The sequence below is a fragment of the Vipera ursinii genome (genome assembly GCF_947247035.1).
Source record: "Vipera ursinii genome assembly, chromosome: 2".
Taxonomy (NCBI): domain Eukaryota; kingdom Metazoa; phylum Chordata; class Lepidosauria; order Squamata; family Viperidae; genus Vipera; species Vipera ursinii.
This window is the reverse complement of record NC_139513.1, coordinates 122,822,896-122,840,149: the sequence shown is the minus strand read 5'-3', so window position 1 is coordinate 122,840,149 and position 17,254 is coordinate 122,822,896. Positions and strand designations below refer to the sequence as shown.

General features: G+C 41.3%; 1 protein-coding gene across 1 annotated transcript in view; it reads right to left on the bottom strand.

Annotated features, from left to right (window-relative positions):
- The window catches only part of CACNA1G (calcium voltage-gated channel subunit alpha1 G), a gene marked incomplete at its 5' end in the record, with an annotated part of 425,627 nt that overhangs the window by 86,856 nt on the left and 321,517 nt on the right, over window positions 1–17,254 (bottom strand). The window contains one exon of the mRNA XM_083353918.1: window positions 13,958–14,081. Coding sequence (XP_083210044.1) covers window positions 13,958–14,081 — 124 coding nt within the window. The remainder of the gene's footprint in view (window positions 1–13,957; window positions 14,082–17,254) is intronic.

Genomic DNA, 17,254 nt, shown 5'->3' with positions numbered 1-17,254 from the left:
TGTAAGCCGCCCTGAGTCTGCGGAGAAGGGCGGGATAAAAATGGGATTAAAATAAAATAAATAAATAAAAAATATTAAGTGTTGAATGGTTAAGACAAAAAAATCTTTTTAATAATTGGTGATGTGTTAAGATGGAAATTAGATTTTACTGTTAAATCATAAGAATGATTTGTAATGAACAATGTAAGTTTTGTAGACAAGAGAATTACTCTTTATTGAAATAGGGAATTGTAGGTTATCCGAAAAGTAAGCTCTTTTTTGTATATTATAGGCTACCTTAGAGTATTTTTATTGCAATTAGGTAAAACTTAAAGACAGGATTTTGATATGTATTAGACTAACTATATTGAAAACTTTGTTAATTGACTAGCTCATAACTAGAAATGTATTAACTTAATTACTTTGACTATGTGAAGATTAAGGGAACCAGAGAGGGAATTTTTATTGATGCAACCTGAACTACGTACAAACAACTTGTTATTTGTTACTTTTGACTACCCAACCACCATATTGCTTCACAAATATATGTATATACCCCAACCCCTACCCTTAACCTTTCTGCTACCTTATCCCAAATCCCCATTTCCTTACCTTCCTTTTTTTTATTAAAGAGTTTTACAAAAACAATATATCCCCAAATCCCTCCCACCCCAAACCCACCCACTTCCCCCCCCACTTCCCAGAGCTAAATACAGGATTATAGTTACAATAATCATATTCTAAATAAAAAATATGCATAATATACAATTAACCAAATTCATAATGCGCTTTAACTCTCTTTTAACATAACTACAAACAACGTACCAATAACAATATACCACTAAAATCTACTCATAAGCTAAATGGTACTTTTTAGTCCCATATTTGTTTTGAATATAATTTATCCATCTCCTCCAAACTGAAATATATCTTTCCTGTGAATGATCCTTCAGATAAGCAGAAATCTTAGACATTTCTGCAAGATTCGAAACTTTAAACACCCATTCTTCTACAGTGGGCAAACTATCCTTCTTCCAATATTGTCCCACCAGTAACCATGCTGCCGTTATCATGTTCAACATCAAGTTAGTTTCTTTAACATCACAATCTACAACAATGCCCAATAAAAACAATTGTGGGGAAAACTTTATCTTTCTCTTAAAAATCTTTTGAATGTTTCACCAAATTTTAATCCAAAAAGCTTTTATATTTCTACAAGTCCACCACATGTGAAAATAGGTAGCTTCTAAACTACCACACCTCCAACATTTAGACTGTAAATTAGGATACATGTTGGACAGCTTCTTGGGATCCAGATGCCATCTATAAAACATTTTATAAAAATTTTCTCTTAAATTTTGAGCCTGGGTAAATTTAACATTTCTGACCCAAATTATCTTCCAGGTGTCCAACGAAATTGGTTCCTGAATATTTTGTGCCCACTTTATCATGCAGTCTTTAACCAGTTCCGTTTCCGAATCCAATTCAATTAAAGCATTATATATCCTCTTTATATGTGCACAATTTGAATCTCTAATTTGCTTTACTAAATTTTGATCTGTCTGAAACAGAAAGAGAAACTTTGGTAGAACATTCATTTTAACAACTGCAATTCTTCCCAGTAATCATAATTGTAATTTTTTCCAATTATTTAAGTCCCTTTGTACCTTCAACCATAGTGTTTCATAATTATTCCTATACAATTTTACATTTGAGGCTGCAATATATACTCCTAGATATTTAACCTTCTTCACTATTTCAAAACCTGTTAATTTAGATAACATATCCCTTTCACTCATAGATAAATTCTTGGATAATATCTTAGTCTTATTACTATTCACCTTAAACCCAGAAACCTTACCATACTGAGTTATAATTTCCATCAAGTCTATAACCGACTGTAACGGTTGGGATACTGTCACAACCAAGTCATCAGCAAAAGCTCTCAATCTATAATCATTCTGTTTTATTTTAATTCCCCTTATCAAAGAGGACTCTCAAATTTTAATTAGTAAAATCTCTAATGTTAAAACAAACAATAATAGTGATAGGGGGCAACCCTGTCTTGTACCTTTTTCAATTTTAAAAGTCTCTGTTAATCCCCCATTAACTATAATTTGTGCAGTTTGTTGTTGATATATAGCTTTAATAGCATGTAGAAAACCTTCTCCAAAATTCATCTCCTCAACAACTCTTAATAAAAATTGCCAATTCAATTGGTCAAAGGCTTTCTCTGCATCCAAAAATATCAATGCTGCGGAGACTTGATTGTTCTTATCCAAATATTCAAGCAAGTTAACAATTTGTCTTACATTATATTTCATATACCTCCCAGATATAAATCCTGATTGATCACTATGAATCATTTGTTTCAAAACTTGCATTAATCTATTAGCCAATACTTTAGCAAAAATCTTATACCGTATATACTTGAGTATAAGCCGAATTTTTCAGCCCACTTTTTGGGCTGAAAAATTCCACTTCGGCTTATACTCCAGTCAACAAAAAAACTTACCGAGGACTTGTGCGCGGCCGAGGCTTTGGAGCTTCCGGGATCGCGCTCACCTCTCCCAAGCCGCCGTCCAGAGACCTGCCGAAGTTTGGGGAGGTTTGGGGAGGTGCGCGCGCACCTCCCCAAACCTCCCCAAACGAAGCTGGGTCTCCGTTCCTCCGCCCCCTGCCTGCCTGCTTCTTTCCACAGCGGAAAGAAGCAGGCAGGCAGGGCTCGGAGGAACGGAGACCTGGCGACGTTTGGGGAGGTTTGGGCGCCTCCCCAAATATCCCCAAACGTCGCCGGGTCTCCGTTCCTCTGTGCCCTGCCTGCCTGCTTCTTTCCACAGCGGAAAGAAGCAGGCAGGCAGGGGGCGGAGGAACGGAGAGCCGGCGACGTTTGGGGAGGTTTGGGCGCCTCTCCAAATATCCCCAAACGTCGCTGGGTCTCCGTTCCTCTGTGCCCTGCCTGCCTGCTTCTTTCCACAGCGGAAAGAAGCAGGCAGGCAGGGGGCGGAGGAACGGAGACCCGGCGACGTTTGGGGAGGTTTGGGCGCCTCTCCAAATATCCCCAAACGTCGCCGGTTCTCCGTTCCTCTGTGCCCTGCCTGCCTGCTTCTTTCCACAGCGGAAAGAAGCAGGCAGGCAGGGGGCGGAGGAACGGAGACCCGGCGACGTTTGGGGAGGTTTGGGCGCCTCTCCAAATATCCCCAAACGTCGCCGGGTCTCCGTTCCTCTGTGCCCTGCCTGCCTGCTTCTTTCCACAGCGGAAAGAAGCAGGCAGGCAGGGCACAGAGGAACGGAGACCCGGCGACGTTTGGGGATATTTGGAGAGGCGCCCAAACCTCCCCAAACGTCGCTGGGTCTCCGTTCCTCCGCCCCCTGCCTGCCTGCTTCTTTCCGCTGTGGAAAGAAGCAGGCAGGCAGGGCACAGAGGAACGGAGACCCGGCGACGTTTGGGGATATTTGGAGAGGCGCCCAAACCTCCCCAAACGTCGCCGGGTCTCCGTTCCTCCGCCCCCTGCCTGCCTGCTTCTTTCCGCTGTGGAAAGAAGCAGGCAGGCAGGGCACAGAGGAACGGAGACCCGGCGACGTTTGGGGATATTTGGGGAGGCGCCCAAACCTCCCCAAACGTCGCCGGGTCTCCGTTCCTCCGCCCCCTGCCTGCCTGCTTCTTTCCGCTGTGCAAAGAAGCAGGCAGGCAGGGCACAGAGGAACGGAGACCCGGCGACGTTTGGGGATATTTGGAGAGGCGCCCAAACCTCCCTAAACGTCGCCGGGTCTCCGTTCCTCCGCCCCCTGCCTGCCTGCTTCTTTCCGCTGTGGAAAGAAGCAGGCAGGCAGGGCGCAGAGGAACGGAGACCTGCCGACGTTTGGGGAGGTTTGGGGAGGTGCGCGCGCACCTCCCCAAACCTCCCCAAACTTCGGCAGGTCTCCGGGCGGCGGCTTGGGAGAGGTGCGCGCGATCCTGGAAGCACCGAAGCAAGTCCTCGGTAAGCTCTGGGCGGTCACTTGCTTCGCGTCTCCTGAGGGAAGGGGGGGCAACTGGAGCAGGCGTGTTTCCTCGCCTGCTGGGCACCGCGATTTGCCCGGGGAACGCACGGGCCCCGAATAGCAGCGTGGAGCGAGGAAGCGGACAGCCAGGGCTTCCCGGAGAGCCAAGGCCACACAGGGTATTCCTGTGTATTCAGGCTTGCAAAATGGCGGATCGAGCCTCTGCTGGCGGCAGAGGCTTGCAGAACGGCGGATCGGCTTATACTCGAGTCAACAACTTTTTCCAGTTTTTGGGGGTGAAATTTGGGGTCTCGGCTTATACTCGAGTCAGCTTATACTCAAGTATATACGGTAATCTGTATTTAAAAGCGATATAGGTCTATAATTTTTAGGTTGAGTAAGATCTTGATCCTCCTTTACCTTCCTTTTTAACCCTATAAAACTAATAATTTTTTTTTTTCAAAAAATAAAATAAAATAGAGGTAGTCCTCAATTTATGACCACAATCAGGATCACAACTTCTGATGCTAAGTGAGTTTCACCAGATTTTACAAACCTTTTTGCCATAGTTGTTAAGCAAATCACATAGTTGTTTACACAAAGGTCATTAAGTGAATCTGTCTTCCTTCATTGACTTTGCTTGTCAGAAGCACCCTGGAAAGACTGTAAATAGTGGTCAGGACACTGCAACCATTCTAAATACACTTGCCAAGCACCTGATTTTTGATCACGTAACTTCAGGGATTCTGCAATGGTCATAAGTGTGAGGACTGGTCATAAGTCACTTTTTTCAGCACATAGGTTTGAACAGTTCTTAAACAAATGATTGTAAGTCAAGGACTACTTGTACAATAGCTATTTTGATGTACAGTACCTGTTGTGAACCGTGCTGTCTCCTGTGTTAACTGTGTGGGCCAAGAAGGGTCATAATAATTTTCATATTCACATTAATTAAGATGCACAAGCACCATTCTTTCAGCTAAAGTAAAATGTATTTTCTACCTTTATTTAAAAGCAGTGGGTGGTTCAGAAATAGAATTGTAGTGAGAATTCTTGCCAATGTTGCTCCTTTCATCAGTAAATAAAAGAACAATAGTGCTACATTAATTTACAAACTGCAAGGGAATTATACAGCCGAAGCAAAAATATAAGCAGATGCAATGTGAGTTTCAAAACAATTATAAATCCAGTTAACAAGCTCTGAACAGGCGGTCAAACTCTTATTTATTCCAGTAACTCTTTTTAAGTGAACAAAACCTCATTCTTTCTCTATGATGCCTGTCACTTTGAACTAAGTTTTATATTTCCTTCTTAGTCACCTCAGCATTAGTGGGTAATTAGCTCCACTCAAGATTTTAGTGTTTAAAGAGGAAGACAGTGCCAAAGGGCTATTTATGGCACCAGAGACAGCTTGATTGAACAGGTGGTGAGCTTCCAGTTAGTATAACTTTTATGTTACATGTTACTATAAACATGCAAGATGTCTTACAATACATATAGCAAATTCGTTTTCATAATAAAGTCTCTGTTGTTATTCTTCCCATTTTACTGAAATGAAGAGCCAAAAACATCCTGACAATTCACAGTTCATCCCAGAGATAAGGCATCTGGTGTCTTCATACTATTATGAACGATAATGCCCACAAACTCCTGCTGGCCTATGGATAATGTAGTCCATGATGTCTGGATAGCATCAGACTGACTATCTTAACCAAAATTATTAGCTGCCTTATAATCTTCTGGACAACACTATTATGGATAAATTGAATGGCTCTAACAAAAATAAAATAAAAATCCCCTTCATGGATTACTGCCTTGTTGTGGCAAAGGGACTTGTGTAATTCAATGAAGTTATGAGCTATGCCATGCAGGGCCACCCAAGACAGACAGGTCATAGCAGAGAGTTCTGACAAAATGTGATCCACTGGAGAAGGAAATGGCAACCCACTCCAGTATCTTTGCCATGAAAACCCTATGGACAGTACTAAAAGGCAAAACGATATGATGCTGGAAGATGATCCCCTCAGGTCGGAAGGCATCCAATATGCTACTGGGGAAGAGCAGAGGGCTAGTACTAGTAGTGCCAGAAAGAATGAAGTGACTGGGCCAAAGCCGAATGGATGCTTAGTGTGGATGTATCTGGTGGTGAAAGGAAAGTCCGATGCTGTAAAGATTTTTTCTCCATAGGAACCTGGAATGTAATATCCATGAATCAAGGAAAGTTGGACATGGTCAAACAAGAGATGACAAGACTGAACATCAACATCTTAGGAATCAGTGAACTAAAATGGACAGGAATGAGGGAATTTAATTCAGAGGACCATCAGGTATACTACTGCGGGCAAGAATCCCTCAGAAGAAATGGAGTAGCCTTCATAGTCAATAAAAGAAAAGGAAAAGCAATACTGGGATACAATTCCCAAAATGACAGAATGATCTCAGTTCGAATCCAAGGCAAACCATTCAATATCACAGTAGTGCAAGTCTATGCCCCAACCACCAGTGCTGAAGAGGATGAAATTGATCACTTCTATGAAGCCCTACAGCACCTTATAGAACTAACACCAGAAAATAATGTCCTTATCATCATGGGGGATTGGAATGCTAAACTAGGAAGCCAAAAGATAACCGGAATAACAGGCAAGTTTGGCCTTGGAATACAAAATGAAGCAGGACACAGGCTGATAGAATTTTGTCAAGAGAATACGATGGTCATAGCAAACACACTTTTCCAATAACCCAAGAGACAGCTGTACACATGGACATCACCAGACGGTCAACGCAGAAATCAGATTGACTATGTGCTCTGCAGCCAAAGATGGAGAAGCTCTATACAGTCAGTAAAAACAAGACCAGGAGCTGACTGTGGCTCAGACCATGAGCTCCTCATTGCAAAGTTTAGGCTTAAACTGAAGAAAGTAGGAAAAAGCACTAGGCCACTCAGGTATGAATTAAATCATATCCCTGTTGAATATACAGTAGAGGTGACAAATAGATTTAAGGAATTAGATCTGATAGACAGAGTGCCTGAAGAACTGATGGAGGTTCGAAACATTGTACAAGAGGTAGCAACTAAAACCATCCCAAAGAAAAAGAAATGCAAGGGCTTCCGGTTCGTGCAAATTAGAGAGGGCATCTCTGTTGATGTAACCTGACCTATTTACAAATGGCTATTTCTTATTTTAATTACACAACCACCATCTTGTTTCATAAATACATGTACATGTAAATATTAAAAATCAATAAAACTTTTAAAAAAGAAAGAAAAAGAAATGCAAGAAAGCAAAATGACTGATTGAGGAAGCTTTGCAAATAGCTGAGGAAAGGAGGGAAGCGAAAGGCAAGGAAGAAAAAGAAAGATATGTCCAATTGAATGCAGAATTCCAGAGAATAGCTAGAAGAGATAAGAATGCCTTCTTAAATGAACAGTCCAATGAAATAGAAGAAAACAATAGAATAGGGAGGACCAGAGATCTCTTCAAGAAAATTGGAGAGATAAAGGGAAAGTTTCATGCAAAAATGGGCATGATAAAGAACCAAAATGGCAGGGACCTAACAGAGGCAGAAGAGATTAAGAAGAGGTGGCAAAATTACACAGAAGAACGATACAAGAATGAGCTTAATGTCCCTGATAACCACAATGAGGTGGTCACTGACCTCAAGCCAGACGTCCTAGAATGTGAAGTGAAATGGGCCTTAGGAAAGCTGAGCAACAACAGAGCTAGTGGAGGAGAGAGTATTCCAGCTGAGCTATTCAAAATCTTAAAAGACGATGCAGTAGAAGTGCTACACTCAATTTGCCAGGAAATTTGGAAAACTCAGCAGTGGCCACAGGATTGGAAAAGATCAGTTTACATTCCAATTCCAAAGAAAGGCAGTGTCAAAGAATGTTCAAACTATCGCACCATTGCACTCATTTCACATGCTAGTAAAGTTATGCTTAAAATCCTATAAGCTACACTCCAGCAGTATGTGGATCGAGAACTACCAGAATTATAGGCAGGATTTCGAAGAGGTAGAGGAACTAGAGATCAAATTGCCAAGATACACTGGATCATGGAGAAAGCTAGGGAGTTGCAGAAAAAACATCTACTTATGCTTCATTGACTATGCTAAAGCATTTGATTGTGTGGATCACAACAAACTGTGGCAAGTTCTTAAAGAGATGGGCGTACCAGACCATCTTATTTATCTCTTGAGAAACCTATATGCGGGTCAAGAAGCAACAGTGAGAACTGGACACGGAACCACTGATTGGTTCAAAATTGGGAAAGGAGTCTGGCAAGGCTGTATACTGTCACCCTGCCTATTTAACTCATATGCAGAGCACATCATGAGAAAGGCAGGGCTAGATGAATCAAAAGTTGGAATTAAGATTGCCGGGAGAAATATCAACAACCTAAGATATGCAGATGATACCACTCTAATGGCAGAAAGTGAAGAGGAACTAAAGAGCCTCTTGTGGCAGGTGAAGAAGGAGAGTGCAAAAGTTGGGCTGAAACTTAACATTAAGAAAACCAATATCATGGCATCCGGCCCTCTCAATTCCTGGCAAATAGATGGGGAAGAAATGGAGGTAGTGACAGATTTTATTTTCCTGGGCTCCAAGAGCACTGCAGACGGGGACTGCAGCCAAGAAATTAAAAGATGCTTGCTCCTGGGGAGGAAAGCCATGGCAAATCAAATACTTTGGCCACCTAATGAGAAGGAAGGACTCACTGGAGAAGAGCCTAATGCTGGGAAAGATTGAGGGCAATAGAAGAAGGGGATGACAGAGAATGAGGTGGCTGGATGGAGTCACTGAAGCAGTAGGAGTGAGCTTAAATGGACTCCAGCAGATGGTAGAGGACAGGAAGGCCTGGAGGAACGTTGTCCATGGGGTCGCGATGGGTTGGACACGACTTCGCAACTAACAACAACAACAAAAATAAGCAAAAGTAGTTAAAACAATGCTTCCTAATAGTGATGTTTAAAGAAATTATCCTTTAGATCAGTATTTCTTGAACTTGATGACTTAAGATATGTGGATTTCAACTCCCAGAATTCTCCAGCCACCTGATCCAGCCATTTGTCTGGAATGGTACAGGGTCTCCTCCTTGAGCAAGGGGTTGGATTAGAAGACCTGCAAGGTACCTTCCGCTATTCTGTTAGAACTGGCAAATTCTGTTGCTAAGGTAGGAAGGCATGCTTTAGGAATCAATGAAACATCATTCCTTCTGCAAGAAATAGTCTACAGTAGAACAGACAATATTACGAGTCAACAGCAAAGGATGCAAGACTCTGAATGCATACATCTGTCTTCAAAAACAAGTTCCATTCATTGCAAGAAGGCTTGCTCTTAAGCAAGCGAGCACAACATTTTATTTTCATAATAATGTCTCTCTTGTTATTGTTCCCATTTTCCTGAAATGGAGAGCCTGCATCTGCTTCTAGTTACTGACTGCAAGTAATTCCATTTTAATACACAGCTCCCAGTTGGAAAAACAGTTTGATGTATTGGTACCAAGGCCTACTTTTCCTCAAAGTAGAATGAGCATGAAGGTGTGGCACGGTTTTGCTCAGTCAGCCAGTTTATTTAAAGTACGGACCATAACAAAATCACAGCACTGTCTTAAAATATCCAAGATTATAAAACTTTCTTAATCATAGCCCTGAGTAACCTGACATATTTATTCAAAATATGACCCTACATAATTTTAAATAAAATTGCTTCATTATCCTAATTATCCTAAAGACCTTTGGTCTTTCCGCTGTGACCTGAAGACTTGGTTATTCCAACAAGCGGGTCTGGACTGACTATGTTTTTTAAATTTGGCTTTTATTGAGTTAAATTGTCATGTATCTATTACATTTATTGTTTAATTCTTTTTTAAATTTTGTATTCCATGTTTCTTAAATTTTGTTGTGAGCCACCCTGAGTCCTTAGGGAGAAGGGTGGCATATAAATTCAATAAATCTAATCTAATCTAATCTAATCTAATCTAATCTAATCTAATCTAATCTAATCTAATCTAATCTAATCTAATCTAATCTAATCTAATCTAATCTAATCTAATCTAATCTAATCTAATCTAATCTAATCTAATCTAATTGCACTAGTTAGAAACTTTAAGACCACTAAAATCTGACTAACAAAACCAGGGGTCTTCAAACTTGGCCCTTTTATGACTTTTGGGCTTCAACCCAGAATTCCTCAGCTAGGCACTCTGGCTGAGGAATTCTGGGAGTTGAGGCCCACAAGTCATAAAAGGGCCAAGTTTGAAGACCCCTGAACTAAACATTGCTTAGTTAGGGCTGTGGTGGCGCAGTAGTTAGAATGCCATATTGCAGGCTATTTCTGCTGACTGCCGACTGCCAGCAATTTGGCAGTTGGAGTCTCACCTGCTCAAGGTTGACTCAGCCTTCCATCCTCCTGAGGTTGGTAAAATTGTTGGGGGCAATAGGCTGACTCTATAAAGCACTTAGAGAGTGCTATAAAGTACTGTGGGGCAGTATATAAGTCTAAGTGCTCTTGCTGTTGCTCAGGGTTGTACCTTCATGGTAAATATTAATGTTAATAATAATAACTCTAAAATCTATTTCTTCTTGGTTTGAATCCTCACAGAAAAGTACCAATCCCAGTGAAACTTACACATTCTTGTTACTAGCTATACAACTGAAGCTGAAAAAACAGAAATTTTAGTGGCTGGTTCTCAACATATAAAGCATTTCAGTAGCTGACACCAAATTTGCTTTATTGAAATGTTTCATTTGCAGATTTCAGAGGACCCCAGAGTGCCACAATAATTGCTTATTCAACTTGCCAAATATGCATTTAACATCAGTTTTTCTTTATTCATAAGGAGCCAAATGATTTATGCTGCCTGAAATGAATACATTTTCTCTTTGTTTTGCATATTATTAAATTGGTACCCCTAAACTTACAGGAAAGTAAGCCCCACGAAACTCTGGATCTATGCTCAAGTAAACAGTTGCATTTCCAGGCAACAATAAATTAATATGAAATCACAGAATAACAGATTAATGAGGGTTATCTGGTTGGCCCTTGACTGCTTGGAAGTTCTGGCTTGGATAAGAAATTATGCAAATCTAGCAAAACAAACCCGACAAAGAACCAAAATAAAGACCTTTGTTCATATCAGTACTGAGACAGAGACAAATGAAGAAAAAGAACGACAAAAGGGATCATTCTCTTCTCCTCCTCCCTTGCCACACTGGAAAGCAAGTGCAGACAAAGAACCAAAACCAGCACTAGAGCAAAAAGAGAGAGAGGAAGAAAAGGTTTTGAATATTTATTGATGAAAATCATGACAGACAGCATTATTATATCAAGTAAGCTATTTCTGCTCTGAGGAAAAGGACGCATCTCCCCTCTGTCTGCCAAAAGAGAGGAAATCTTGATCTCTTTAACATATAGATGTTGTTGTTCTTGGCTACAACAAAGTAGAATAGAGGCAGTTTGGCCAGGGCAAAATTAAGAATAGCGAAAACCCTTTTTCCTTCCTTCCACACTGTTGGACAAGGAACATTGCTTGCTGGAATTAATAATACACACTTAAAAGCCACCCCCCCACACACCCCAACCCCCAAACTAGACAATTACAAACAGATGAGTCCTGAGCTTCATTTGTAGCCAACACCCCTAGTCTAACAGCAGGGACTAAAAGCAGCACTTGCGATAGAATTTCCACTTAAATTAAATCTCCCTTGGAGGCTAACTGTGCATCCATAATGGACAGATGCACAACTAAGTTGCTAGGGCTCCGTGGCAGATCAACAAATTCCGCCAGGATGGGGACTGGAGCCAGTTTTGCCACGGAATTGAACACTATTGCTTGGATTTAGCTGGAGAGCCTACTTAGCCAGTCAAGATGCTGATGTTGCTTGGATACAGTACTAGCACTGCCTGTGTTCTTGCTTTCGTGACCCTCCATAATACTTGCTCAAAGCTCTGTATTGCAAAAGAGGTAAAGGGGCCAGATTTGAATCAGGTTTAAATCTCTAACCTTCTCTAATCTCCTGAAGAATATACAAGGGCATTTGCATTCATTTCTTTAACAGTTCTATGGGACTATGCATCCTACGCAGTTTCCAAGAGAACAGTTGCATGTTGCACTTTGGTTGAAAAAACAATGTAGAGCATGTTTTTCTCTATAAATGGGTGTGCTTTTGATTCCTGGTGACTGCTTGGACAAGACCTTGCAGTTTTTTTGACAAAGTTTTTCAGAAGTGGTTTACCATTTCCTACTTCCTAGGGCTTAGAGAGAATGACTGGCAGAAGGTCTCCTAACTGCCTTTGTGCCTAAGATAGGACCATAATTCACAGTCACCTGGTTTCTAACCTGATGCCTTAGCCCAAACTGGATAAAATTGCCTTTTTTTGGGGGGGGGATAACCACACACAAGGGGACGCGGTGGCTCAGTGGGTTAGGACACTGAGCTTGTCGATCAGAAGGTTGGCAGTTTGGTGGATCAAATCCCGAGTGCCGCGTAACAGAGTGAGCGCCTGTTACTCGTCCCAGCTTCTGCCCACCTAGCAGTTCGAAAGCACGTAAAAATGCAAGTAGAAAAATAGGGACCACTGCGGTGGGAAGGTAACAGCGTTCCGTGCGCCTTTGGCATCTAGTCATGCTGGCCACATGACCACGGAGACGTCCTCGGACAAGCGCTGGCTCTTCGGCTTTGAAACGGAGATGAGCACCGGCCCCTAGAGTCGGAAACGACTAGCACGCATGTCCAGGGGTACCTTTACCTTTAACCACACACAAACCTGTTACCCAAGCACAATAGGAACATTTAAATAGAAGTAGTCCTTGCCTTACAACCATTTGTTTGCTGCCATTCAATGTTACAGCAGCAGTGAAAAAAGTGACTTATGACCATTTTTCCCACTAACAACCACTGCAGCATCCTGGTGGTCAGTGATCACTGCATCCGGCATGTATTCATGATGGTTGCAGTGTCCCAGGATCATGTAATCACCTTTTGTAACTTTCTGACAAGCAAAGTCAATGAAGAAGCCAGATTCATTAAACACCCATGTTACTAAATTAATTACAGCGATTCACTGTAAAATGGGTCGTAAAATGGGGCAAAACTCACTTAACAACTGTCTTGCTTAACAATGGAAATTTTAGGCTCAGTTGTTGTCATAAGTCAAAAACTTTGTATAGAATAGAATAGAATAGAATAGAACAGAAGTTGGAAGGGACCTTGGAGTTCTTCTAGTCCAGCCCCCTGCTCAAGCAGGAGAACCTATACCATCCCAGACAGGTGACCGTCCATTCTTTTCTTGAAAATCTCCAGTGATGGAGCACCCACAATTTTTGGAGGCAAGCTGTTCCACTGGTTGATTGTCCTCACTGTCAGAAAGTTTCTCCTTAATTCCAGGTTGCTTCTCTCTTTGATCAGTTTCCAACCATTGTTTCTCATCCTTCCCTCTGGTGCTTTGGTGAACAACCTGCCCCCTCTGCCTTTTGGCAGCCCCTCAGATACTGGAACACTGCTATCATGTCTCCCGGACTTTCTGAGTGAAAAGGACCTTCTGTTAAGCTTTTTTGGGTAATGAAAAAAAAAGTTTGAGAAGCACTACCTTAACTAAACTACCCCTTTAGGTAGCTTTTCACTAATCCTTCTTATTGTATCATTTTAAAAGCACTGGCTTATACATCACATGTTTCTAAGAACTATAAGAAATGTTCAGTTCAATGGGATTGGGGAGGCAGAATGGTCAAACCTTGACAGTAATCAAACAGAAAGGGTACGCTGAGACAGCTGCCACACACATCTGCTCTAATCTTTTGTCTGGACTATCTCTTAGCACACACATCAGGGTAATTTAATTTCACTCCATTTATTCCCTTCCATGGCCTCTGAGTTCTACCTTCTGTTGATAAAATAAACTAATAGAAAGAACAAATATTGACAAAAGTCCCACATAAATCCAGCACGACAAAGTGGCTAGGTTAATTGGGAAGTGATAGAGTTTACTCACAGCACTGTGGGGCTCAATTTTAGGACGCTCCATTGCAATGGTGATACAGTTCAGGAAAATGATGACCAAGACGATGTGATCAAACATCTTGTGGGAAATGATTTTATTGCATATGATACGGAATCTAAAGGGAAGAGGAAGAGAGGTCACTGGAAGCTGCTGTAGAATGAAACCTGTGGAAAGCAGAGAAACAATCCTATTGGACTACCTTTTCTTTCCTGTTTTATATATATATTTTATACACACACACACACACACACACACAAAGACAGACTTTTCTTGACAGGGACAACCCTCGTCTGACTTTTCCCTCCTCTTCTATCTCCTGCATGCAAGTTATCTAAAGAAAATCATCGCCCAAATTGGTCTTGACCTATACTACCTGTCTTTCCCAAATGGTGAGATACTGCTCACATGTCATGAGGAAGGAATGGATGAATGACTTTTGTGAGGTAAAATAGGCATATGGAGAGCAGGCTGCCCAGTGTTCCCTACAGGATTCAGGCTTCTGGCCTAGCTTCCTTGCAGTTGGACTTCACTGAAGGCTGGAGGTGGTTAATTCGTTTCTTCTGTGGTTCTGTTTGGGATCTGTTGGAATCGTTGACTCACTCCTGATGGGCAACATGGTTCTTTTTATAAAAGCCAGTGGTTCATGCTTGCCATCTTGCAATTAAAGGGATGGGTGGGAAGAGCTTCCTTAGATTCAACGACTGGCAAAGATTCTGAGTTCCTCAGCCTCAAACATTCCCCAAGTTCATCCCTATCCTGTCCTTCAAAAAATTACAAAAAGGTGTTGGCTGTAACTATAGTTTTGTTTTTTGTAGATAATCAAGGAAGGAAGAAAAAAAATGATTTGTTCAAAAGAGGGGGAGGGAGAAGAAACAATACAGGTAGTTCTTGACTTACAACCATTCATTTAGGGACCATTTGAAGTTACAATGGCACTGGAAAAAGTGACTTATGACTGGCTTTCACACGTACAACTATAGCAATACCCAAAGGTCACATGATTAAAATTCGGACCACTTGGCAACTGCCATATATTTATGACAGCTGCAGTGTCCTGGGGGGGTGTGTGTCATGTGATCACCGTCTGTAGCCTTCCCAGTTATCCTCCAACAAGCAAAGTCAACGAGGGAAGCCAGATTAATTTAACAGTCACATGAAGCACTGAACAACTTTAGTGATTCACTTAACAACTGTGGCAAAAAAGGGGGCACTGTTCACTTAACAACTGTTTTGTTTAGCAATGGCAATTTTGGACTCAGTTATGGTGGTCAATCAAAAACTAACTGTAAAGAATAGGCTGGGAGAAGAAAGAATGGTTAGGAGGGGAAACAAGAGGGAACTGGAAGATGGAGAACTCAAAACTGTGTGTGAGGGCTCCCCTCAAAAGATCTTGCCAAGTTTTTCCTTTAACCCGCAGAACTACTGGAGATTAAATTAATCACGCTTATAAAGAGATGGGGAAGGCGGTTGAGCCCTAGAGGAAAAGCATTCTCACTTGTTCTGAGAGGAAACCGCTCTTGAAACTGTTGGCAATATTTGACGAGAATTCTGAGAATAGAGTCCCAGCATATTGGGAAGGAAATGGGTTGGGAAAGGCCAAATTAAAGCTTTGATGTAAGTTCCTTTTTTCCTAGTAGCCTCTAAAAGTTAAACCAGTCCTGCTCATGCTGGTGTCTTCCAGATGTGTTTACACTCATACTAACTTGGAATTCTGGGAGCTGTCCTCCCAATACATCTGGAAGACACCAGGTTGGCAAAAGTTCAGCTGAAAGAACCAGAAAAGAGGTAAAGGTCACAGGAACCTGGACAACTTCTCAGTCAAGCAAAGAGCAATTTGAGGGAAGGAAATTACAACTAAGAAAATATCCCTACTCTCAATATACAGTAGTTTATTCTAATTTGGGTCCACCTGCTTTAACATTGGAGAGGGGAATGATGGATTATTCATTGAGGTGGATTTTACATTTCTTTTAAGTGTGACATTTTATGAAGTAATAAGGTAGATTAGCATTTCAAACATTTGTTAATTTTGTAATTACTTTGAGGCATATTTATGGAAGCCTCATGTGATCCAGGAAAAGATCCCCCTCCCATAATCTTATAGTCCAAAGGACATAAAAACATTTTATAGTCACCTAGGGACACGAAATTGCTGGAGCTACTCTGTTCAAAATGTTATGCCCAATTTACTCTGACATTAGCTTATGATGAAGATATTTTGGGGATCCATTTGGTGTTAATTTTTATGGCTATATACTGTATGTATGTGAGGGAGACCGTGAGAGAAACTGTGTACATTTAATGTAAACAGATTCTAGCAGAAATTTTCAGCAAAGTGTTTGTTCTCCAGGAAAAGTTTAAAAACTGTCTTATATTAAATTTGGTTATAACAGAAAAGAATATATGTAGCTCAGGACTGAACTGTGGAATCTTTCGTGCTCTCTGAGTTTAGTTGTTTGCTTGCAGACATCTCATTATCTGACTAGGTAACATCATCAGTGCCGGGTAAGTGTGGGGCTTGCTCCCTGTTTATATACAGTAGCTTACAATACAGTACTGTAGCATTGGTTGGGGGTGGGGTTTTTTTCTAAGTAGTTCCTTTATTAGGGTTCTCTGCTTGTTTGTCTCTTGTTAATTCCAGCTTATCTGGTTGCTGAAGGAGATGGTCTTTTTTGTTTCCACTTTAGGTTTTTGCTAAGCACTATTTGTCAGAATGCTAAGCTTCCAGGAATTCCCTAGTGGTTTTGGATTTTAGCTTAGGTGGCTGGATGGAGTCACTGAAGAAGTAGGCGTCAGCTTAAATGGACTCCAGAAGATGGTAGAGGACAGGAAGGCCTGGAGGAACGTTGTCCATGGGGTCGCGATGGGCCGGACATGAGTTCGCAACTAACAACAAGAAGTCCATTTAATCCCCACGATGTATTTATATGGTTGGATGCATTACATTTATAGTGGATTTTGAATTGAGGTGTGACTGGTGGAAAGGTCAAAATCTCAGAAAAACTGGCTTCTTCTAGTTTTTCGGTGAAGGATTCATTATCAGACTAATTCTGATAGTCTGAATTGAGAAGAGAAGAAATTGAGGCTTATTGTGGCTATTTTCTATATTCTAAAATTGGAAATTGGGAAGTTTTAGCAGTAGACAAATCCCCCAGGATCCAGAAAGTTTCTGATTCCTTCCAAAGTGTAATAAAAAAAATTTGACTTTGTGTAGCAATACTACATTACCTTCATATAATATTGATATTGCTGGTGGGAAGGCTTTATAAGACAAGGGTAATGTTGGCA